The sequence below is a fragment of the Danio aesculapii genome, chromosome 3 (genome assembly GCF_903798145.1).
Source record: "Danio aesculapii chromosome 3, fDanAes4.1, whole genome shotgun sequence".
Taxonomy (NCBI): domain Eukaryota; kingdom Metazoa; phylum Chordata; class Actinopteri; order Cypriniformes; family Danionidae; genus Danio; species Danio aesculapii.
This window is the reverse complement of record NC_079437.1, coordinates 19887969-19913013: the sequence shown is the minus strand read 5'-3', so window position 1 is coordinate 19913013 and position 25045 is coordinate 19887969. Positions and strand designations below refer to the sequence as shown.

At 36.0% G+C, this 25045-nt stretch overlaps 1 protein-coding gene across 4 annotated transcripts; it reads left to right on the top strand.

Moving 5' to 3' along the window:
• The first annotated feature begins 629 nt into the window (after positions 1 to 629).
• On the top strand, positions 630 to 21685 carry tlcd3ba (TLC domain containing 3Ba). Of its 4 annotated transcripts, none has more exons than XM_056453335.1 (8): positions 630 to 715; positions 1388 to 1556; positions 6109 to 6264; positions 10318 to 10401; positions 14443 to 14665; positions 16092 to 16187; positions 16543 to 16652; positions 19646 to 21685. In XM_056453335.1, exons 3-8 carry the CDS (start codon positions 6140 to 6142, stop codon positions 19884 to 19886), a joined length of 879 nt encoding a protein of 292 aa, XP_056309310.1. In that variant the 5' UTR covers positions 630 to 715; positions 1388 to 1556; positions 6109 to 6139; the 3' UTR covers positions 19887 to 21685. The 4 variants fall into 4 exon arrangements, with proteins under 4 accessions (XP_056309310.1, XP_056309309.1, XP_056309311.1 ...); XM_056453334.1 differs by having other exon boundaries at positions 6105 to 6264; XM_056453336.1 differs by having other exon boundaries at positions 639 to 715; positions 1391 to 1556; positions 6105 to 6264.
• Positions 21686 to 25045: the final 3360 nt, after the last annotated feature.

Below are 25045 nucleotides of genomic sequence, written 5' to 3'. Positions count from 1 at the left end.
TTGCCCAGTAGTATTTATTATGAAAATATATTTGACATAAGCTAAATCCTAATAGTTTTCCCAATCATGTCTGACAAAATCAAAATAGGCTGTATTTAATATAAATGTAATATTACATGTGTGTTATAAAGCAGTTTATGGAGTGGATACTAAACTCGCTACATAGCAACATTGCCATGTCAGGAACTGCATTGTGTGCATAATTGATTTGCTTAAATGGCATTAATGTACTTTTTAATTAAAGCATTAGCATATTGATTTTTGTTATGTAAACAAACTATTGACAAAATACCACACGTTTATTCTAAATTTAAATCACCCCCTTTTTATAAAATGTAAACAAAATCTCTATTTTAGCGATATAATAATAAATATTCAATCAAAATATGAACACATTTGCATAGCTTGCAAAATAGGACTCCCTCCTAAACAATGAATGTTGGTGACAATAAAGGCGTCGGACCATAAATAGTTAATACGGTCTCGCACTATCAGGTCACTTTGTTTTTACTCGCCATTGGTCGTGCTTACTGTCAATCATGCCGTAAGCCAATCAACGCTGGGCAAATACGTCGCGTTCCTTTTGTTCGGCCTATCAGCAGATAGTTACTAAGAGTCGCGGTGCAGATTTAAAAGTAAAATTAATCTCTTAACAACACATTTACGACCGGGGCCGTTCGCAAAGACGTTATTTGTAACCCGAAAGCGAATCACAGTAAGTCAAACCGGCGTTTTCTCCGTTTCCTCATAATATTTACTCCGTTTTTCGGAGATTTGTAGCTAGAGACAACCGCTGTATTCATCCTCCAAGCCAGGCTTTGAGTCATGTTAGCACAGCGCTAGCCCGAAAGCTAGCGTGACTCCCTTTCTCTACTTTGTATACAGCCGAATTAGAATACCGCCTCTATTTAGACAACTTTCGCCATTTGGTTCAGGATTTGCACATGTTTTGTAGTCAAATGTGAGCCATTCCACCTTCCTCGCCACCCCCCGTTCCCACTTGTTTTGTGTAATCCTAGTGAGGCGGTCAGAGAGGCAGAACCGGGGACCACAGTGGTTGCCTGGATACCTGCTTCTCCCTTCATCCACCTGGTCCAGGTATCCGCTCTCCGCCACGGCAGCCTACATTTTCATGTAAATAAGTCATTTGCAAGGCTAATGTTTGAGTGTGGTCACATCTGACCACTGCAGCTTTTGATCTGCTGACTCAGCTCGAGTGAAGAGCTGACCAGATGGACGCGGATCAGCTCTCTTATATGTAGGGATGCGCTCGTCTGCTGGACAGGTGGATGAGGACAGACAGCTCACAGATGAACTTTGCATTTCTGTCGTCCTTCCTTGAAAAAATTCTCTCCTTGCTGCTATTTTAATGGTTGTATTTTCCCAGCAGGTGCTGTCAAACCAAAACGGTGAAGCTTTCGGGGATCAAGCGCTTTGGATGAATTGACAACAACATGTGGACCGTCTCACAGATGCCTCCTGGACCTTGTGATCCGATTTCTGCAAGGCTGTGACAGGATTGTTTTGGCCTTCCTCTGACGCTGCTCGACCTTAATGTAATCTTTTCCCCTTATTTTTGATTGCTATTTTCTGCTCTTGTTTAGTTTGATCCTTTGATTCTTATGCTGTTGTCCGTGATTTACGGTTTAACCCGTTTAGACCCCAACGTAAATTCTCACTTACTTTTTTTGTTTATATCATATATATATATATATATATATAATACAGAAAAGAAACTCGTATGGTTTCAGTTTCATTACTATATTCAAACAAATTTGTAGATCATTTGTGTATCATTTGCTTGTAACAGCAATAGCAATATAAGTCTGGCCAGTGTGTATTGACTGTCCACTTTGTGTCTCTTTGGTTATAGACCATTTTGAGGGATGTAAACCAAGACAAGGGTCCCAACGTATTTCCTGTTTTACATTTTCAATCTCTATAGCTTCTGAGAATCTAAAATGAGACACATATTGATAAATAATAGCTGTTTTAACATGAAGTTATGATTGAAATGCCTCTTGTTACAGTTCGATAACAAGCAGGAAATGTTCATGGGACAATGAAATCACCATTACAATGGTCATTTCATTGTAATGAGAAAAAGTTTGAAGCTCACAAAGGGATATAACGCCTGCTAGAGGACATACTTGGTTAAGTAACGTTTATTTATATATTTTATTAAGCTCTTATATCTGTCATGCAAATGAAACTCTTAATCAGATCAAATTAATTTGCTGTGCCCTTTATGTTGCGGTGTCGTGCTGTAGTATAATCACACAGTTAACTAGAGATTAGTGTTAATTAACAGCATGTTGCTGACTAAAGAGCTGTGGTTAGCTGCTTGCACAATTATGCATGCTATATTGCTATTATCCGTGTTGGCTTGGGTTTCCTCTGGGTGCTCCTGGTTCCCCCGCAGTCCAAATACATTCGGTATAGGTGAATTGGGTTAGTTAAATTGGCCGAATGTGAGAGTGTGTTGCTCAGTGTTGGCGGTTCATTCCGCTGTGGTGACCCCAGATTAATAAAGGGAATAAGCAGAAAAAGAAAATGAATGAATTAATGAATGAATATTGTTATTATTATAATATTATATATTTTTAAAACCTGTAGTGATTATTCGTCCTGTGTAGGCGATTAATTGTCATGCAGATGATCATGATTAATAATTGCATTCTGTTTTGTTAATGTCACTTACAGTTTAAGCCTAGCATGTTTTTTTTAATTGTTTCCAGTGTAATAGTATGATTTATGATAAAAATAGACCCATACTTTTCACATTAACGCCATGGGAATTAATATTATAGCACAATTTATCTTATGTGAATGGAAAAATAGGATTTAAACTTTTTTTTATTTGATTTATGATTTAAAAATACCACCATAATATGTTGTGAAGACTTATTAAACAATATAACACAACGTAACAAAGTGTTACCTTTAAATATTTCAGTTTTCTCGAATAGTTTAGCAATTCAATTATGTTAGCAATCAACATAACGATCATGCATCAGTATATAATCGTCGTAAATAAGCATAATATAATATTGATTATGCATAAACTTCTAGATGTCGTGGCTTGCCACTGCAATGGAATTAGATTATAAATACGAAAACAGAAATGCTGATGTGTGTTGTGTCTCCGGGTCTGAACGGGTTACAGCAAGAGTTGCTTGCATGGCATGGACTGAACACTGGTGCACAATAATAATCATATCGTGTTGGGGACTCGGGGGGCGCATCCCTATTTTGGCAGCCGGTTTTTTTCCATCAACCATGTGGGAAGAAAAGCGATCCATTACTGGCTGCCGAGAGCACACACGCAGCCAGCGGGCCTATCGCATGCAACCTGTTAGCTAGAGGTCCCGACGAGACTCCCTGTGCCTCGCGGCGCGTCGCGTGCTGCTGGACCGCTGGCGAGGACACAATAGGATGGGTGCCGCTAGCCAGCTAGCTATAAAGGTAGCGATTTTGAGTGCTGTTGTTTATACGGACGGAGAAAACCATAGCATGACCCGAAATGACGAATGCAACAGTGGTGTGTTTTATGGTATATTGTTCGCGAGATTTAGTGTGTTTGAAAACTGAACCCGTCATATTGTTGCGTCCGTGTTGATGATGATGTGTGTGTGTGTGTTCATAATTTGACGTGCGCCCTGCTCGGTCTCTTGAATTATTTGCGCGTCGCATCAGATTCGTTTAAGCAGGCTTGCATGACAGCACTGCACTTCTCGGATTTGCTGTGATGTTTAGATTTGGACGGAAATTACATTTCCTGACACAGCTTTTGTGATTGGCTTGCTACAGACATGCATCCACAGTCCCACTTTAGCAATAACACACTCCCTTTCACCTCCTCCCACAAGGTTACCCTGGCTGTGACCATAGCACTGAATGATGTCCTCCACCCTCCCATTATTGAAAACACACCCGTTTTCCTTCTTTCTTTTCGGTCTCCCCTTGTCTTGATGCCCTCCCTCTCCCTGCAGTAATCTTTCTAAATCTGTTGCTTGCTAATCCTTTCCGTTCCTATTTCAGTAGGGCTGTACAGATTCTCCCTTTTTTATATAGATATATAAATCTGCCAGTTGTGCGGAATGATTTAAGGAGTCCTTGCAATGCAGTAATGAGATGAGAGGATGCATTCACTATGGGATTGTCCTCCTGAAGATACCTGGGGATTCTATCTGTGTCGTGTCATTAAAATGTATGCCCTGTTAAATAGACTTGAATATGACTTCAGTAGTATACTTAACGGGATAGTTCACCCAAAAATGAATTTTCAGCCATCATTTACTTACCCTTAACTTTAGGGATGCACCGATCTGGGTATCGGGTCGATACTTGGTTAAAATAGTCATATTCGTATCGTGCATGAAATACCGAAAGCACTCAACAGTATTTCACTACGTGGATGTGGTTTGTTGTTCTACCTGACTTTAAAGTCTAAATGTATTAATCAATGTATTATATATTAATAGCTTAGTCTTTATAAACAATCTATTTATAAAATGCATTATTAACCAATCTATAGGCTACTGAAGAATGTATCGAATATGCAATATGATCACGGTGAAACAAGCTAGCGCTCATTTTATATATAAACTTTATACTCAGATGCTTAAGACAGAATAAAAAAAATAATGACTTGTATTACTTGTATAGCAAATAGGCCTATATGGCAGAGGTTTGTGATACAGCAATTTACTATGGCTCATTAATTGCTTTATTTTCCATGAAGCCATCCACCTGCTCAGATTTGTAAGACGGGCTTGAACAAAAATATATACTTCATATATTTTTCTTGGACAAATGATCTTTTTAAAACAAATTTCGTTTGGTAAAATTTGTATCTTAATTTTAATGTATGTTTTGTTGGTCAGTTATCTATAAAATAAACCAGAACCAATAACAGAGGTGATGTGCTTCAAAACAAGTCCGCTATGTATGCTTCAATGCCAAAAACACAAACTGGTTTGTTAAATAAAATAATAATCAAAATCAAGTTAAATATGCGTCTTTTCAGAAAAGCCTATATTAAACTGTTTTCATTGTTAATGACAAAAAAATAATCCATTGCATCTGTCAGTTTCAGTTTCAATCGCCTATATTCACAGTATTGAAAGTATTCCCAGATTACCTCGAAAGAACGAACTCGGTCGAAAGGACGAGGAATCGGTACTTGGTATCGGCAAGTACACAAATTAAAATACTTATACTTGTATCGGTTTGTAAAAAAGTGGTATCGGTTCATCCCACTTTGACTTGTTCTAAACTAGTGCCTGAACCTATCTATAGAGCTGCGCAACGTTAAATTGCTCTTCAGTGTTTGGACTCTCAGTAGTGATTATTAAACCACACTGAACTGAGCTAAACTGAACTGAACTTAAACACTACAAACTGAACTACACTGTTCCTATTTACTGTGACCTTTTATGTGAAGATGCTTTGACACAATCTACGTTGTAAAAGCGCTATACAAATAAAGGTGAATTGAATTGAACCTGACTGTAACCACTGACATCCATATTAATAATAATAATAATAATAATAAAGAAGCAATACTATGGACGTCAGTGGGTACATTATTCAAAACATCTTATTTTGTGTTCAACAGAAGAAACTCAAACTGGTTTGGAACAAGTCAAGGTTGAGTAAGTGATGGTTGTATTATTTTTTGGGTGAACTATTCCTTTGAAAGTGAGAATGTTTTGGTAACCTGATGCAGCACATTTTGTTTGCATGTTGCATTATAAAATTGCTCAATTGTGTTGACTGCAAAAGTAGATTTTTGTGGTCTAATGTATTTTCTTTGTTTACCCTCCCTATTTGTTTCTATCTTTGCCTTGCCCTTCTCTCTCATTCTTTCAGTGATCAGATTTTGGTGAGAACCACGTTATTAATATGCTAATTCAACGGTCAAACATAACGTCTGTCACTAACTAAACAGACATTACTCTGAAAAACGTAATAAGAATTCTATTACATCTTTGTCTTTACATGAATGGCAAGGCTGTGTTTACTCACATTTGTATTAAATGGGTATTTTTAGACACCTATTAAAACAAAATGCTAAAATTTGTGATGTTTATGCTCCTTAGACAGACAGTGACGTTGAGCGACATTTCCTGAGATTATGCTGAGCATCCTTGCAGCTGGCTCCATATTCTTCCCAGGCCTCTTTCTGCTGTCCAAGCGATTTCTGAAACATGCTCCTGGGCTCAAATGGAGCGAGAAGGATGCTGTCATCGTCTCATCCAGGTAAATAAGGGGAAGAGAAAGTGAGACGTGTCGAGAGGAGCTGTCAGGCTCAACCTACCTGGGTTTTGTTTACCTGTGTATCTAGTAAAGAACAATTTTTTTTAATGAACATGAAAGTATTAGCAGTTGATTTGTGATTTTTAGTAACTTTCAGTTAAAAAAGTAAAATAATAAATTTAATAATAATTTTTAATGCTTTTAATGATTTTTAATTAGTGATTGTGACTAGTGTAATCCTCTGTGTAAGCATAAAAATCCATCAATAAAATCTAAATAATTAAAAATATTACGTAATCTTCAGTGGCAAAAGCTTTATTGGTTAATATGATTTTACTTCGCACATTACATATACTTCACCATACGCTAGGACTGTCACGATATCTACATTTTGTTGTACAATGTATTGCAACAAAATATATTGTGATCAACAATTATCATTTTAAGATCATTTTATGCCACTCATTATATAATGGCAGAATGACAATATAATAGCATCATAATGCAAGTAAACTCTTCCAAAGAACACATAATATTTTATTCTTAACATTATTTAATTTTATTATAGTCATTTTAACAATTTAATAATTAGGCATTGAAATCAGAATGTGAAAATGCATATCCTAAATACATAAATATGTTGTGTAAGTGCAAGCTAAAAAGTAACAGAGGCTGTGATATCTGCTACCAGATCTATTTTCAGTTGTCAGACACCCATATGAAAATATATTATAGTAATTTGTAGTAAATATTATAGTGTTTTTGGGCAACGCAGTGGCGCAGTAGGTAGTGCTGTCGCCTCACAGCAAGAAGGCCGCTGGTTCGAGCCTCGGCTGAGTCAGTTGGCGTTTCCGTGTGCAGTTTGCATGTTCTCACCGCGTTCGTGTGGGTTTCCTCCGGGTGCTCTGGTTTCCCCCACAGTCCAAAGACATGCGGTACAGGTGAATTGGGTAGACTAAATTGTCTGTAGTGTATGAGTGTTTATCGATGTTTCCTAGAGATGGGATAGGAGTAGGATAAACTTTTTATTTGATAAGAAAAGATGCACATACACTATGATGGAAACACTTTCCATTCCACTATGTGCATTAAAAAAGTCATGTGATTTTGTAATAAGAGATCATGTGATGATCAAAATGTGTGTGAATGGACAAAGCAGCAGGCTGAGCACATTGTAAAACATCTGAAATGTTGTTTTGGTTTTTTTCTCAAATGCCTTAACCGATTCAGTATTAGTGTTATTATATTATCAATTACCTCCAAAACTGTCAAGAGTGTCTGCGCTCTGCGTCTCACGCCTTTAAACACCACCACACATTCATTGCATGTCGGCATCGTCTTCTGAGGCGCATGTAATTTATTAAATAAAGAAAAGACTCACGCAGCTTCTCCTACCACAGCTAATTTTGTTTTTACTGTTGGTATTTGGTGTCAGTTAATCAGGAAGTGACGATTTTGTTCTCTTTGATTCGTTGGATGGAAATGCTGCTATCTTCACATCTATATCTTTTATGCGATATTCCAGTTTTGCCCATAAATTTAATTAGCATTTTTAGTTGGAAACATAGCTACTGACACCTCCAGTAGAGATCAAGATCTTGCACAATCAGCTAAAATGTTGCTAGAATTGTTTTTTTTTTTTAATGTATGGGCAATATACAGTTGAAGTCAGAATTATTAGCCCCCCCTTGAATATTTTGTCTTTTTTAAATATTTCCCGAATGATGTTAACCAGAGCAAGGACATCTTCACAGTGTGTCTGGTAATATTATTTTCTTCTGGAGAAAGTCCTATTTGTTTTATTTCGCCTAAAATAAAAGCAGATTTAAATTTTTTAAAAACCATTTTCAGATTAAAATGATTAGCCCCTTTAAGCAATTTTTTTATTTGTTAGTCTACAGAAAAAAACATTAATATACAATAACTTTCCTAATTACCCTAACCTGCCAAGTTAACCTACATAACCTATTAAAGCCTTTAAATGTCACTTTAAGCTGTATAGAAGTGTCTTGAAAAATATCAAGGAAAATATTATTTACTGTCATCATGGCAAAGATAAAACAAATCAGTTATTAGGAATGAGTTATTAAAACTATTATGTTTAGAAATGTGCTGAAATAATCTCTTCATTAAACAGAAATTGGGGAAAAAATAAACAAGGTTTATAATAATTCAGGGGCGCTAATAATTCTGACTTCAACTGTATATTGCATCACCAAAAATGATTGAGGTCATGTCGATGTTGTGCGATAAGTCGATATATTGATTATTGTGACAGGCCTACCATACCCTGACACACACCTCTAAAAAAATGTACCGATGCAACAAAAGTATTCATCCAGAGCTTCTCCACGGGTCTCAAACCTTGTTAAATGCTCCCACAGCTCTCAGACCCACCAGCATTTGCCACTGCCACCAAGTTAATCAATCATAAATTTTGCGTTTTTGGTGGTTGTGATGTAGTTAAATTTGAGAGGTGTGCATTAGGGAAGTGTTTCCCTACCCTGTTCCTGGAGGCACACCAACAGTACATGTTTTGGATGTCTCCGTTATCTGACCCATTAACTTCAGGTTTTGGAGTCTCTTCTGATGTTATGATAAGATGATTCAGGTGTGTTTGATTAGGGAGAGGTTGAATATGTGGACTGTTGGTGTGCCTTCAGGAACAGGGTTGGGAAACACTGCATTAGGGTATGGCAAACACTGTAAAAAATGCTGGATTCCACAATTGTCCCAACGCAAATAGAGTATGTTAACTTGATTGTTTTTTACAAATTTAAGTAGATTGATCATAAAACAATTAAGTTGTTCCAAAAAAAAAAACCTCAAAAATTGTGTTGATCAAATCATTTCAAATAAGTAGTTTGAACAAGCAGCTAAAATGAGTGAAGGGTACGAGACCATTGTGACATTTGCGAAGGCTATGCCGGACCTACCGCATGCACTCAATGCAGAAGTCTAAACTGGCCTAAAATGAGCTCTCTTCTGCATTTGTGTAAGAACATCCTGTTCATTTGCATGTGTGTAAATGATTAAGAATAACAAATGGCAGTAAACTGTCAAACTACAAAGCTAGAACAAACCAATGCACTCAATAAAATGCTGCATGTTTAAACTACGTATTTAAAATGAGCTGAAACAACATAATCCTTGAGTTTTTTGGGGGATAACTTGGTTATTTTATGTTCAACCAACTTAAAATTGTACAAACCATTAAGCTAACTTAATTAATTTGCGCTGGAACGACATGAAGAGATCATGTGGAACCCAGCATTTTTAAGAGTATGTGTTTGACAATGCTTAAAAATTCAGATAAAATAGATGGAAAATACTAGTTTGTAATCTCAAGCAGCATAACAAGATGAATATTATGACAAAAAAATTGTGGAAGTGAATGAGACCAGAAGTCTCAACACATTTAAGTTGCAATGGCTGATTCTCTCTTACCTAAAAAAAAAAGATCAGTAATAATTGATGCATGTGGTGCTTTAAAGCTGAAACTTCACACACACATTGTTTGGACACTTACATGTGTGCGAGTTTTATTACATATTGTTTAAAAAATCCCTGCATAATATGATTTCTTAAAGATCTGCTGAGTAACAGTAGACCATTTTGAGGGATGTAAACAATAACAATGGTCCCAACATGTTTCCTGTTTTACATTTTTAATTTCGAAAGCTTCTGAGAGTATAAAAAGAGCCACATTTTGATAAATAATTTGATGATAGCTGTTTTAACGTTAAGTTATGATTGAATTGCCGCTTGTTACAGTTATGAAATTGTTTGATAAGCAGGAAATGTTCATGGGCCAGTGACATCACCACATTGAAAAAGTCTATATTGCATATGAGATTACATTTGGTTGCAGTGCACTGTGAGATGTATCGATGAGCTTTTCTCCTTGGCTTGGAAAGCTGCTGTGCAATTTTCTGTTCAAATGACTGTTCCTTTAACTGGTGTCATCACAATCTGCTATTACTGGTTTCAAGTATCTCCTGTCATAGCCAGTTATGGTTTCTTTCATGCATTTGATTTGTCACTTATGTTTCTCAGACTGGTGTCCTCCGTTCAAGCCATTATGGCATCCTCTGCTGGATACATCATCGCCTGTTCTTGTAAAGACATCATTGAGGACAAGTGAGTATCAGCTGCATTTAAACCGAGAACATTTTGTAGGACAATTCTCTGTTGTTTACACACAACACCGATTCACTTAGGTGTTTGTTTTCCCGCGTGTCTCTCTTTATTTAATTTGTGTTTGCATTTACTGCTGAGAATTTTCTCTTTTGTATGGAATTGATCCCAGATGTGTAGGAGTGCGAAAGTATTCCCTTCACTCCGAGTGTTTCTAAGAATGTGCCATTCCTCCAATGCACACCTTATGTCAGTGTAATCTAATTAGGCTCTCAACCTAATTAGTTCCTATCTGTGAATCCACTGTGGCGCACCGAGCCGGGGGAGGGGGAAGAGAGCAAGATGGAGTAGACGGGCAAAATATACTTGACGGTGACTTTTTATGACAGCTTTAGTCAGCGGTTTCAGCTCATTCCTCAAAACTGCATCTTAACACTCTGTTAAACCCATTAGACGCGTTCACACTGACGCTTTTGTGGGAAGCGATTGGCTGTAATTTGATTTGCCTCACATAATTGAATTTATCTTGTTTATCGTGTTTATTTTGTGCAATAAAGCAGCGCAAATAGGTCAGAGCAATCATGTTTCATAAATGATTTAAGCCAGGTAAACTCAATTACTCGGGCTATGTGTTGTGAAAGACTCTGTCAAAGAACAGGAGGACTGGGAATTAGAAAAGGGCTAAGTTAAGTGCTAGGCCTATTTGACAGGTCTCAAGTCAAGTCAGGGTTTAAATACAGGCATCAGCATTATGTTAACGCTATGTAACGTAATATGATTGCTTCAGTTTAGTATATTTTGGAAGTATTCATAGCTTTGGTAATGGATTTGTAACATATTAAATGACATGTTTTCCATCTAACTGAACATATTACTATTAGTAGTAGAAGGATTTTTTTAATGCTATACATTTCTATTTACTGTCTACTGTTGTTTTAGTGTCATAAGTAACTATTGAAGTAGTGTATATACAGCAGGGAAAATAAGTATTGAACACGTCATGTTTTGTTCCTGGCAAATAATATTTCTAAAGGAGCTGTGAACATGGAATTGAACCAGATTTTGGTAACAACCCAAACATAAAAATAAATTTTAAAAAATCTGAAAATTTTGTTATGTTATTAGTTAAAGAAATGTATTAAATACTTCATATAAAAGGCTTTTTTTGGTGATTGCAGCTTAAAGACGCCTCTCATATGGAGAATTAGGTCATGAATTGCTCAGATGTGATTTCTTTTTATTTTTTATATTTTATTTATTTTATTTTTTGGTAAAAATCTTGATGGTTCTGGTGGTCTCGTCTATCAAATCTGGTCCTAATTTAGTATTTTCTATTGGATTTAGGTCAGGTTATTGGCTGGGCCATTCTACAGCTTGATTTTTCTTTTCATTTGAGAGTTTTCTTGGCTGTGTTTTGGGTCGTTGTCTTGCTGAAATGTCCACCTTGGTTTTATCTTCATCATCTTGTTAATGTAGATGTTGGACCGTAACAGCTAATATTAATTTACATTGGGCAGGAAGGGCAGAGAGGGTTGCTGAAGAACTTCTGAGAGATTTCAGCTGCTGTCTGGGCTTTCACTGCCTTGCTACTCCTCCCTTTCTTCATGTTCAATACTTTTTCCCTGCATAATTTTTTTTTTATTTCATATTACCTAATTTTTAAACTAATTAATTGTTTTCTTTGCACATATGGATTTCTTTGGTTTTACTAACATACAGGGAAAATTAAAAGTCAGACAGCTGCTTTAGAAATATGTTTTCTGAGAAAAAGGGTGACATGTTTAATACAAAAGATAATATATATAGTACAATATATAAATGTATGGATATAATATTTTTGTTTTTTATTGAAATGAGAGTTTAATACTTAAATGTGTTCTTTTTTATTTCTGTAAAGGAAAAGCTGATTTTTCCTGAATTTGTTCAGTCTTCACTCTTCAGTGCCACATGATCCTTGAGAAATCCCTCTAAAATGGTTATTTTGTGCTCAAAACATTTCTTATGATCATTTCTAAAAAAAAAATTGTGGCATTTTTTGGAAACCATCATACATTTTTAAAGTATTCAAAACTCTTTTTTTAATGCAAGCATTTTAATGCATCCTTGTTGAATTAAAGTACTTAAGGGAAAAATATCATACTGACCCCGAACATTTGAACCACAGAGAATATTTAGTTTTCAAAAACAAACACTCATGCATCACAATCACAATTCTGTTTTAGATGCGACTCAGATGCTTGATTTGCTAGTCAAATTTATAAAGGAATACTTCCCCACAAAATGGAAATGTATTCATTTACTCCCTCTTGTTGTTGTTGTTGTTGTTGTTCTAAACCTTTACAAAAGAGACATTATATAAGAATCATAAAGGCACTGCTTTCAATACAACCTTCAATTTAAAAGCTCTAGAAAGCACTGAACACCATTGACTTGTTTATGGTTTTCAGTCATGAACATATCAGGATATTTTTAAAATTGTGAAAAGAAAATATGGATAGTTTATTCAATTAATTTTATTTCTGTTGCTCTTTTACAATGTAGATTATGTCAAAGCAGCTTAGCATAGATGTTGTAGGGAATTAAAACGGCATCAGTCCAGTTTTCAGAGTTGAAGTTCAGCTTAGTTCAGTTCAGTGTGGTTTAATTTTCACTGCTGAAAGTCCAAACACTGAAGAGCAAATGAAGTTTACAAGATCGTCACATTTAATGTGCCTTACTTGGCATAGTGTGTATACACTTGTTAAGTTGTGATGTGTGAAATACTGCTTCCGGGTACAAGCCGCTACTCATTTGAATTGAGAAAATATTTGTTTAGGAATTGTTTATGAATTTTATTTAAAGTCAGGGTGTAGTATCTGGACTTCTCTGCATCACAGACACCGTTATTTTAATAATGTATAAAAAACGCATCACTTATTAGACAAGTACATTTTGTTATTACCATTTGTTGAGTTGTCCCCGTACTGTTTGATGGAGCGATTGGACTCGATAGCCACTTTGCATGACGTCATCATTAATTTATTAAATGATTGACATTTAATTAGTATATATTAGATATAACACTTAGGCCCTGTTTACACTAATACATTTTAATTTTAAAGCGGTGTTGTAGAGCGAAAATGATCTACGTCCACAGTGGCATTTTATCTAGTGTTTCTGCAAAGATCTCCGTCCACACTACACAGCTGAAAACGCACATCACGTGACCACACATACTCTGGCATGCGCTGCAGCATATCTGGACTTCTGAGCTCCAGGCAGTCAGTGGGTGCTTTGAGCACAGAACCCCAGGTGAGAGCTGTGCACGTCAGAAAGTTCATCAAGTATCTACCGCTGGATCTCATCTCACTATATTGTTAAACGTGATGTTCATTCATCTTGTCTCTATCTAACGACTCTTTGGTGTTTTGAATCTATTACTTATTCTCAGGTAACATGTTTTGGCTGAGCGCAAAGATAAGTTAATATATAAATATATGTACACTGATTCTACACATTTGACTGACTGCTTGCCTTTATTTTCTATATTGTATAAACTTATTGTAGGTTATACTTTTATAATGGCCATTATTGATTATTATAACTGATATTCAGCAAAAGAGACCGGGTGTGTTTCATATTTTTCAATGAAAGTGAAAGGCAGTTATGTTATAGGCTCTCTTTTGTAACAAATATGCATACAGTGAAGATGACAGTCACATAAACATGTAGTCTTTGTGCATTTAATATTGAGAAAAAGCCCCAATCAGATTTAGCATTTTCACATGTCTTAATTTTCCCCCACTCACACTGATACGGAGCAGCAGTGTTTTAAAATGAAAATGGCCTCTTCAGCATTTCCAAAACGCTTTGTTTTCGGGGTTTGAAAACTCAGGCGTAGTGTGGATGGAAGGCATAACCGTAGCAAAACTAATGCGTTTTAAAATGAAAACGTATTAGTGTAAACAGGGCCTAATATTTGGCACAAATTGACTCCAAAAGTTGTGGGTTTCCTCACATTCATGCAGTCATCCCATATCACTTTCTCTATTCTTGTTTTCCCAGGCATTGGCTCACCACCAGCTATATCCTCTTTGCGGTGCCCTACTTCGTCTATGACATCTATGCCATGTTCTTGTGCTACTGGTACAAACTTCAGGTCAAAGATCACGAGGAGGAGAGCGAGACCAAACCGATGAGATCAGCCATCAAAGGATACCTGCGCCGCGAGTTTCTCATGGTCCTGCATCATGTGGTCATGGTCACTGTGTGCTTCCCCGTGTCTGTGGTAAGTGGACTGAGGGGTCTTCTGACATAAATGCGCACCTTTACATTAGCTAATGTTTATAAAGTGAATTATGGAGGCCCATCTGAGTCTGTTTGGCGTGTAGGAACAGAGTTTTGGCCTCATGACTGATGGGATCGTAATCTTGTAGTGTGCCTCAGTCCAAGTTGTCCTGTACCGGCCTGTGTACTTTCACCCTGTAATTATACTCCCCATCACTCTCCTTCTGTATCCATGGAGACTGTTGCTGTCGACAGCCATGCAGCAAGCAGCACCCTGGCATTAGCTGCACTTAAATGGCAACAAGTGTTTAGGACTGATAAGACAGGGGAACCTCCGCAGCACTTCCTCTGATAAAACCACACTAAAGCCTCTAACACAAGCCTCCATTTTCTTTCTTTTCTCTTTTCTGTTTTCTCTTCCTTTCCCTTTTAATTATTCTTGTTTGTCTCTTTTATTTCCTTTTATTTCCTTTTTCTTTCCCTCCCATTGATTTATTTACATTTACTTGGCTCCAATTTCTCTTTCCTTTCATTTAATCTCCTTTACTTTTCTTCCTTTTCTTTCCTTTCCCTTCCTTTTTATTTCCCTTCTTTTTTTCTTTCCTTCCCATTGATTTATTTCCATTAAATTGGCTCCTATTTCCTACTCATCCTTTCTTTCCTTTACTCTCCTTCCGTTTCTTTTCATATTCCTTTCCTTTTTTATTTCCCTTTCTTTCCTTTCCATTTACTTGGCTCTAATTTCTCTATCATTTAATTTTCTTTTCTTTCCTTTTTATTTCCCTTCCCTTTTTTCTTTCCTTCCTTTTCTTTACTTCCCATTGTTTTATTTCCATTTACTTGGCTCCAATTTCCCTTTCTTTTCCTTCCCTTTCATTTCCTTTCCCTTTCTATCCCCTAACTTTCCTTTCCATTGTCATTTGTTGTCATTTGTTGTCAATTTTCCTTTCCTTTTCATTTCCCTTGCCTTTCCTCTTCCTTTTATTCCTCTCCTTTCATTTTTATTTCCTTTGCCTTTCTTTCCTTCCCATTTTTATTTCAATTTACTTGCCTCCAATTTCCATTTATTCCCCCTTTGCTTTCCTTTCCATTTTTATTTCTTGGCTCCAATTTTCATTTCCTTTTATTTTTATTTCCTTTACCCCTTTTATTCTTTTCCTTCCACATACAATGCCTTCCATTTTCCCTTTCCATTTTTCTTTATCTTATTTCCTTTCCTCTTCTCCTTATCCTTACCTTTTCTTTTCTATCTTGGAATCTTCTCTCTTCTATCTATGCCTTTTCCCTTTATCCACTTATATTCCATTTTCTTTTCAAATCCTTGTCTTCCTCTTACCTTTTCATGTCCATTTACCTTTTTATCCCCCCCTTTCCGTCTTTCTTATTGTGTCCTTTCTGTTCTGTTTTCTTCTTTTTTTCCCCTCTAGTTCTGGAGACAGGGCAAAGGGGATTATTTCCAGGGTGTGATGTTTCTGGCAGAACTCAGCACCCCGTCTGTCTGTCTGGGAAAAATACTCATCCAGGTACTAAACACAAACAGTCATTCTCCTCCATCTTCCTGTGTTTTTCTTTCATTGTATCAGTGTGTCTTTCTTTTTACTGACCTAGACAAGTGGATTTTTTTGGTTTCTGCTTCTTTTCTTTTCTCAGTAGTGTATCTTAAAGCATCTGATTGATTGACAATGATTTTTCACTGACAACTCTCTGTTGTACATCTCCCTCTGTCACTTCTTCAGTGTTAATATGTGTTGGGGAACATTGAATCAAGGTTGTCAGGGTTCATTGCCCTGCCTATTAATATTTTTCTATCTTTTAAACCCTCTCTCTTTCTCTACTTCCCGCTCTCTCCTTTTTTTTTTTGTTTTTTCTTTGCCTCAGTACAAGCAACAGCACACTCTCCTACATAAAGTCAATGGAGCTCTTATGCTGGTCACTTTCTTCATCTGCAGAGTTGTTCTATTCCCCTACCTCTACTACGCCTATGGCAGGTACGGTCACTGTTTAACACTCTTATTTCACCTAATTTCTTTCCTTTTTTTTCTTTTGTCCGCTCTTTCTGCACTCAGTCGCAGTGCCTCTCGTATTAACATGGATTCTTAAATCTGGGTTTTCTTTTTTGGTCAGACATAAACATGTATCTAGTTAATTTATTTATGAAGTGCATTTGCTAACAGCCACACAACTGACCAAGAACTGTACATAAAATCAAACTACATACAGAGCAAAAATATTAACATGCATTTAAATGAAAAAAGGAGAGAAATAACAGAAACATTTAGAAATGGAATTAACCCGTAATATGTTAGTCAGCCAGATCAAACAGGTGAGTGTTTAAAAGTGATTTAGAAATGCATCTTATTTCTTACTTTGTACTGACCCAGAATTTTAACATGAGATCATTATAAATTATTGTAAAAACCACAGATAATCATAAGATTTGTTGTCTAGAATTGATTATAATACCAGGACCAAATTGGTCCTGAATAGGATGTTCTACCTTTTAAAATTGCAGCACTTGATGTATTATTCATAAGAATATAAATTTGAGCATCTGAAGTCTTAAACACTTGTACTACTAGTTACATTTCCTAAGTATGATCTTTTTAAATAAACCGCTGAGGACTTGTTCAAAACAGAATGTGGTTTTGCTTTTAACAACATTAGATGTAGTCTGGAATAAAACACTTCTTGATTTGCCATTTTAAAGCTTTTCTTTTAACTTCAGTTCTACATTTTTAGAATCATGTGAAATGCAAAAAACGATGCAAGACGCTGGTATAGAAGTAAAAAGGCCTTTCAACATGTTTACATGGGGGCAAAATATCCCTAGGGCTCCCAGGGACTTAAACAGTTATTAGAAAGATCTAACTGATTAGTAATTGATCCTTAAAGATGCAATTTTGGGTTTTAAATGACATGAAAATGCAACTCATGCAGTTTCTTTGTTCAAAATGTGAAAGGAACCATCACCTTATAGCTTCTGTATGAAAATATTTGCATTATCTCAAAAGGCCGGGTTTGCACCAGGACTATTATTCATATGATGGTGCATGAAATAAATTGCAAAGCCATTTTTAAAGACGCAGTAGATTTATTAAGTATAAAGTAATCTTAGTCTTTTTATTGACAATTCTCAATTCTCAAGTTATTACAAGTGAGGGAAAGAAAACCATAATACATTAATTTCACAATATTGAAGAAAACATATTGGGTGGTAATTAAACACATTCTTTACTCTCCGAACCATATTCAAAGGAAAATAAAGAAAGTAAACAACAAACACAAAAACAACAACATCAAAAAACCATAACAAATAAAAATAAATTAATTTTAAAAAGATATATTTTTTTAAATTAACAAATGACACCTAAGAAAGCCATTACTGTTAAATGTCATATATCAGACTTTCTAATACACTCTTGGAGGATTTTTTTTCATTCAAAAGCAAGAAAAAACGACAGATACAGAGAGGGTTAGATATGTAAGATGGGTAACATATATAAAAAAAGCTATTTAAAAAAAAAATGCAACAGAAAAGGCTGCCAAACTGTATAGAAATCTTCTGTTTTTTTGTTTTGCCATCACAGTATAAAGTAATCTTAAAGGAAATTCTATATATGTCACCAGTAAGGAAGTTTCAAATGATACTAAATATCACCCTAAAGCAGAACAGTGAAATAATTTCAGATATTCAAAGTGACAATCTGGCAATTTCTAATTATTATGGTGTATTGGCCATATTGTAGAGTAATATGATGGAGTAAGTCCTGCCTATGTTCAATGATAACTTCATTGTATCACTGCAGCTGTTGTTAAAGCTTCAGTCCCCATAGAAACTGTCAGTGACTAGAGAAGCATCTTTGGATTGTGCATTGACAAGACCAGCCTCAAACATGCACTTCTATTATTTCTCCTTTCAATTAGATAGTAGATGGGTCCGGCATGCCTGAAATAGCTACCTTGAGGCATTGCAAATTAGGGCTGCACGATATTGGAAATAAGCAGACATTGCAATTATGTGTTTTTGAGATGTTTGAGAAATTCAACTAATCTTTTTTTAAAGCTATAATCAATAAATGATAATGCCGAAATGCTTTAAACACAACAGTCCTATGCCTTAACAGCATATTCAAATGAAAATCTTTAACGTTATTAAGATTAAACTTTACAGTGACTCCACAAATCACATTCTAATATTGGGTAAAATCTAACATTGCAATAGTGTTGTTCTGCAATTTATTTATTGTGATATGAATACTATTATTTATTACATTTATTAGTTATTTATTACATTATATTGAATGGGATGAGTCTCAAGAGGAGTGAATTATGCATAAACTATAATAAACAGTGATCACAAATCCTTGTAATCTACAAGCATAGATGGATACAATAAAGAAAACAATACAATTGTGCTGTTTTATTGTTTTCCGTAGAGTCTAACAGTATTTAGGTACAGTAATTGAATAATCAAATGTAAAATAATACAGCATAGTATTTTGTTTTATGAATAATTCAGTAAAATGAATCGTTGTTAAAGTTATAAACGGTATAATTTCTTAGGCCTGAATGCTTTTAAAATCCTCATACAGTCACACACATTGAAAACCCATGCAATTCATAAACTATAATCCAGACTAAACATATCCTGCGGCGTGACGCTTTCGAATGATCTCATTGCGATATCAATGCTGAAGCTTAATATCGTCCAGCCCAATTCTAAACTATGGTTCTTGGTTAATTATAAACCTAACTTGACACTGAAGATCCTGCAATGTGACGATTGCAGATGTGCACATTGCAGTATTGATGCTGAAATTATATATTGTACAGGCCTATTGCAAACATGGCCGCATATTTATCAGACCTGGTTCTAAGGGTTATACCTATATTGATCAGATCTTCTTCAAAGGGTTGTACCAATAATTCATTACTGAATATAAGCTGACTGTACGCATGCTTGTTTGTGCTAATGTCACAGATACGCGTCCATCCCCTTCTACATGGTGCCACTGTCTGTTCCCTGGCAGTGTAACGTTGGTGCGGCTTTACTGATGGCCCCGCAGGTCTACTGGTTTTCCCTCATCTGCAGAGGCGCCTTCCGTCTCTTCACCGGAGCATCGCGGCACAAAGCACCCATTAGCAACACAGACTCTGAGCCCAAAACCTCCCTCCTGCCCCCCGCCAACGGATACAGCCCAAGAGAGACCGACTCGCACTGAGAGAGAGAGAGAGATTGATAGAATGAGATAGTAGGTACAGGGTTGTTAGGCCAAATAGGAAACCAAAGGCAGATCATCTCATTACAATGGATAAGATCTACCTTTGACCCAGTGGCTCGGGTCAGCAAGCAAAAAAAAAAAAGAAAAAAATGAAGCTGTGTACTCGCTATTCACCCTCATCTCTGTTTGAGAAGAAAAATAAGACCAAACAATACAGGTTGATTTCTCCCTAACATGCACATTCTTTGAGTCAGAGCAGTGGGTTTGGGGGACACTTCAGAGTTGGTGCATCATTTGTAGAATACCATGGTCATTAGCTTCAGAAATAAGGGCCGATGGGAATGCAGCGGGAACAGTATTTAAAATAAGTGATGGCTACCAGGATTGACAGATCCCCTTCTCTCTGTTTCTTCAGAAACAAAATCTGAAATTCGTAGATTTGTACATACATTTTTATTAAGATTAACATTTTAATAGATTTTTATTTTATTTTAGATGATTTTTTGTAGAATCTGTTTATTTATTATTTATCCCTATCCACATTACGGGTGAATTAGTTTAAAGCAAAGCCAATCACCGAGCTGTTCTTTTCAAAAGCAACCCTTCACATCACTGTGGCGTAGACAAAATGGCCTGACTTCATTCCCCTTCCTGATACTCATCACAGATGAAAACAAGATGGAAGCGACTGCCTCCAGTTAGTTAGTGAATCAGCAGTTATAAAGGAGAAGCGGGGTCATTTAAAGGATTTGGATGAGGCTGAGGTAATGCATTAGCATATCTCTGCTGCATTACTTCAATCCTTTTAAGATCCAGACGTCGGAGGGAGGAAGGGGGGAAGGGATCGAGCTGCCCACTGGAACGCTGCACTTGAAAACCAAGTTGGCAGGGCTCTCGGACAAACCTGAGCCATCGCTCTGTACTTTTCCTGCAGTTTTATGTGAAGACACTGCCAACACAATGGCCCTCGCTAACCTCTAAATAGATCCACACCACAGTATGGCGTCTGTGATACCACTGATTGTAATCAGCACACTTAACGGGTAACAGTTGCGCTCTTTCTCCTAAACCAAACTGTCATCCTTTGTTTCTGTCTGGATATTGTCACTTTTACTGTAAAAGTGTCATTGCTGTAACAGTGTTGTCATCACACATGCCCATTAGTCTTGCTGAACTCACAAACCAGGCCGCCAGTTTAACAGTATTATTAGGGGTGTAAGTGGGAGAGTAGTGCACAAGGTGGATTCTAGGATTGAATCTTCCCAAGATTGGGTGCTAAACAAACATCCAAGCCTGATACTTCAATACTTTTAAAAGCACTGCATAGAGCTGAATTCAGAGTTTTAGTTCTGGACCACTATAATAGGAGTTTTATCATAGATTAGTCATGTTACTTTTTATTTTCTGATTTAAAGTTAGCACGTGTGTCCAAAGGCATCAATGTAGCCTTAGAAGGAGAATGATCTCTACACAGAATACTACTGAATTGTTTTACACTGGGACACCATTACCTTTTAAAGAATGGATAGTGCCAGTATTTTATAGCAAGGTATACTGGTTTGGAATCTGGTTAAAAAGTAATATTCTGAGCTAGAATTGACTATAATCTCTGACTTTGTGTAATTATTGTTAATTTATTCCTATAATTTATGTATTTATTTGACCAAGTCTGAATGTAAATATGAATACACATCTTGTCCTTCTGAGTGGGCTTCTGTTTAGTTGCCTGAAGACTGTTCTGTAATTCTGGCTCTCTCGGCTGAAATATATACTCTTGCTCTTTCCTGCTGTGCTCCGAAGCTGTGTTTGACCTCCTTTTATGCTGAAACAAAGCTTCTGTGTCACCTGCTTAGTGTGTGCGCGATTGTGTGAGAGAAAGAGATAATTGCGGCCAGTGGCGCAGTGAAAATTGCCTGAGTATGTTACTTTAGTCTTCAAAACACCAGGCAGTGACACTTGTTTAATTTATTATATATATATATATATATATATACACATTAAATGTCTTACCAATTATAGGAAAAGTTCATCCAGAAATAAAAAAATCACCTCATAATATTTTCTCATTCGTGTGGTTTTAAATCCTTTGAGTTTCTTTCATTTGTTGAACAGAAAAGAAATTATTTTGAAAAATGTTGGTTGCTGGAACCCATCGATTTTCATAGTAGAAAAAAAATCTATGGAAGTCAATGGGTGCATTCTTCAAAATATCTTCTTTTGTGTTCAACAGAAGAAAGAAACAAATATGTTTTGAATGAGTGACTAAATGACTGAATTTTTATTTTGGAGGAACTATCCCTTTAATAGAATGCAATGGAAAAAGATTTAAGAAGCGTTTCTCTGATGGATATATGCACAGCTAGTGTTTTTCAGCCAATGATGAACTTCCGATGAAAGCTTTGTGACTATTTTCAAATTCATAAGGTTCCTTTTACAGCATTGATGTTGTAATGTAATTCAAAAATAATCAGTTAAATAGACTTAAGCCTCCATTATGGTTGTTAAAGAGATGAAAAAACTTTAAACGCAGGCGCCATCGTTAGCAGCAGGCTAGCGCAGAACCTCCATTGAAAATACTGGGGTAACATTTATTTCCGTATTTTAAAGACATGGCGCGGAAAAAAAATAATTTATTGCTGTGCTTCTTATTTGGTCTGATACCTACTTTATATTATTTCTCAGCCAGACCGTAAAATCTTTTTTTTTTTTTTTTTTTTTTTTTTTTTTTAAAGAAATCAGGGGCCGTATGTATAAAACTTCTAAAAAATGTTCTTAAACTTTTACTTTAGTGTAAAAAAATTCTTAGTAAGAAGTAGGACTTTTTAAATAGTAGGATACTTTTTTAAAGAATCTAAAAGCAACTTTTAGTAAAGTTTGAGACTGATTCTTAAGTTCTGAATTAAGTGTTGTACATTAAGGTTTACAATGATTGAAACACAAAATGGCCGCTCTTGACTTCTGAATCAGCATATCAGGAGCCTGCAAGGAAGAAGTCACAGCAGCAGGACACCATTCACTGATGAATTCATACAATAAAATTATTCAATAATTTAAAATATCATTAAGAAGTAGTTTTGCATTGTGTGAAAAAAATACAATTAAGTACATGCATTTTACACAATCTTGCACAAATTGATTGATTGCATGGACAAATGTGATGCTACTTAAGTCATTAAGCTGATAAATCACACAATTGTAAATTGCACTCTTAGCTGTATATAAAAGAAAGACCAAAGTTTAAAACCCTTAAAAATGGATTCAAAAAGAGAGAACCTAACTGGTCCAAGGAGGAAAGTGTTCTTCTAGATGACATCCAGGGGGAACATACTTTTGTTCATATAACCCAGTGAGGCCCCTCTCTGAAAGAACCCAAGCATCATGTGTTGACCCTGGCCATTTTGACACAAGATCTTGTATTTGGCATAAAACACAACATGAACATTGATGCTGTGAAATCCTTTTCTATTGACATATGCCTCCTCATTTACAGTCGGAGTAATGATGCGAACATCATGTGTGCCATCAAGGCTCCAACAACTAATAAAAGCCGTTTGCTGTTGCTGTATAGTTTGGAGGTCACTTGGAAAGTCAATGAACTTTCTTATTATGTTTGGTGTTGTTAGTGCTGCTATAGTGCTGTTTATGACTCTGGTGACTGTGGATTGTGATGGGCCCAAGTCATCGCTGGTGTACTGATGCATCTTTCCAGTCGCCAAAAAACGCAGTTATTGTTACCTTCATTTCTGCAGTTAAGGCATTGTTTCGTAGTGTGAGAAGTTATTGCATTTCTGAGTAGATTAGTTACAAAAAGAATACCCTCATGATCAAACATTTTTGCAACTCCCTGCCATCATATAATTGCAACAAATTCTTTTGTTCTTGAAAGGTGCCTGGTCTCTCTGCTGCCAACTTGTTACTCCTAACTAGGTTAAGATACATACCAAACACTCCTAAATAATTAAGGAGCTGAAACTAAGTCTTAACACTTAAGAACGTTTATAAATCACACTTTAATCTTAAGTCTAGAAATAAAAGTTAAATGAAGTCATTCTTAGAATTTTGACGCACTTCTACACTGAGCAGCTTTACCCATTCGGCCCCAGATCATACACGCTGCGGTTTTGTATGGGATGACAACTACGGTAACCGGAAGCCCAGGGGCTGGCTGACTGAAATTAAAAGTCAGTGTGCATATACTCCATTATATTGAAATGAACAATTAAAAAAACGAATGAATTTTAAAAAATGGCTTAATTAATGTGCAATGTATATATTTTTATTATTCTATCACAAATAGAAATAAAAAAATAGGCATTTTAGAAGTAACGTGACACCCAGTATCTAATTTTTTTCTCGTCGTTTCAACGTTCTCAAATGCTAATGGTATTAAGCATATCTGCAGCACTATATTTAATAATAGTATTAACAATCATGTAATTTACTGTCATTTGAACCCTGTCCTCGTTCAATTCAGTATGAACCAACATATTGCCCGGTAAGTGAAATGCCAAAGAGGCTTTTAAGTTGTAATTCACATCCATTATACGACTGATAAAACCGAATCTGAGATTTACGGTTTATGTAAATGACTTTGTGGTTTAGCAGGCTGAGCCTCTCAGGTCGTAAAGGATGAAGCAGTGAGGAGTTTCCACGGGACCTGTGAGGAAAAATATGGTAAACGCCGCCACCTGCTGGACACTTTATTATTGCTTTCTGTACATACGATTGTATGAAGCCAGTTCAGTTTCAAAAATGATACATTTACAATGTGCATGCAAAATACAAAATCCAATTTGTAAACAAAATTCGTGAATTCACAAGTAAAAATCATCAATATTTTCACAGAATGAACCAGATTTGCATATTTATGAAACTTGTTTTGAATTTACGAATTGGATGTGTATATATGAATGGTGTTTTGAATGTACAAATTAGATTTTGTGAATCTGTATTTTGTTGTGTATCTATGAATTGTATTTTGTAAATGTATTTTTAAGACTGTTCTGGCTCCAAACGACTGATACTAGCAGAATCACCTGTGTATATTACAATTTATACTTTTTGTTAAAGAAAATCTATTATCCTAGAAATTATTTTATAAATTAACTTGTATACCCAATAAAAATCAGGCTTTTGCTTTGCCTGACAAAGACTACTTA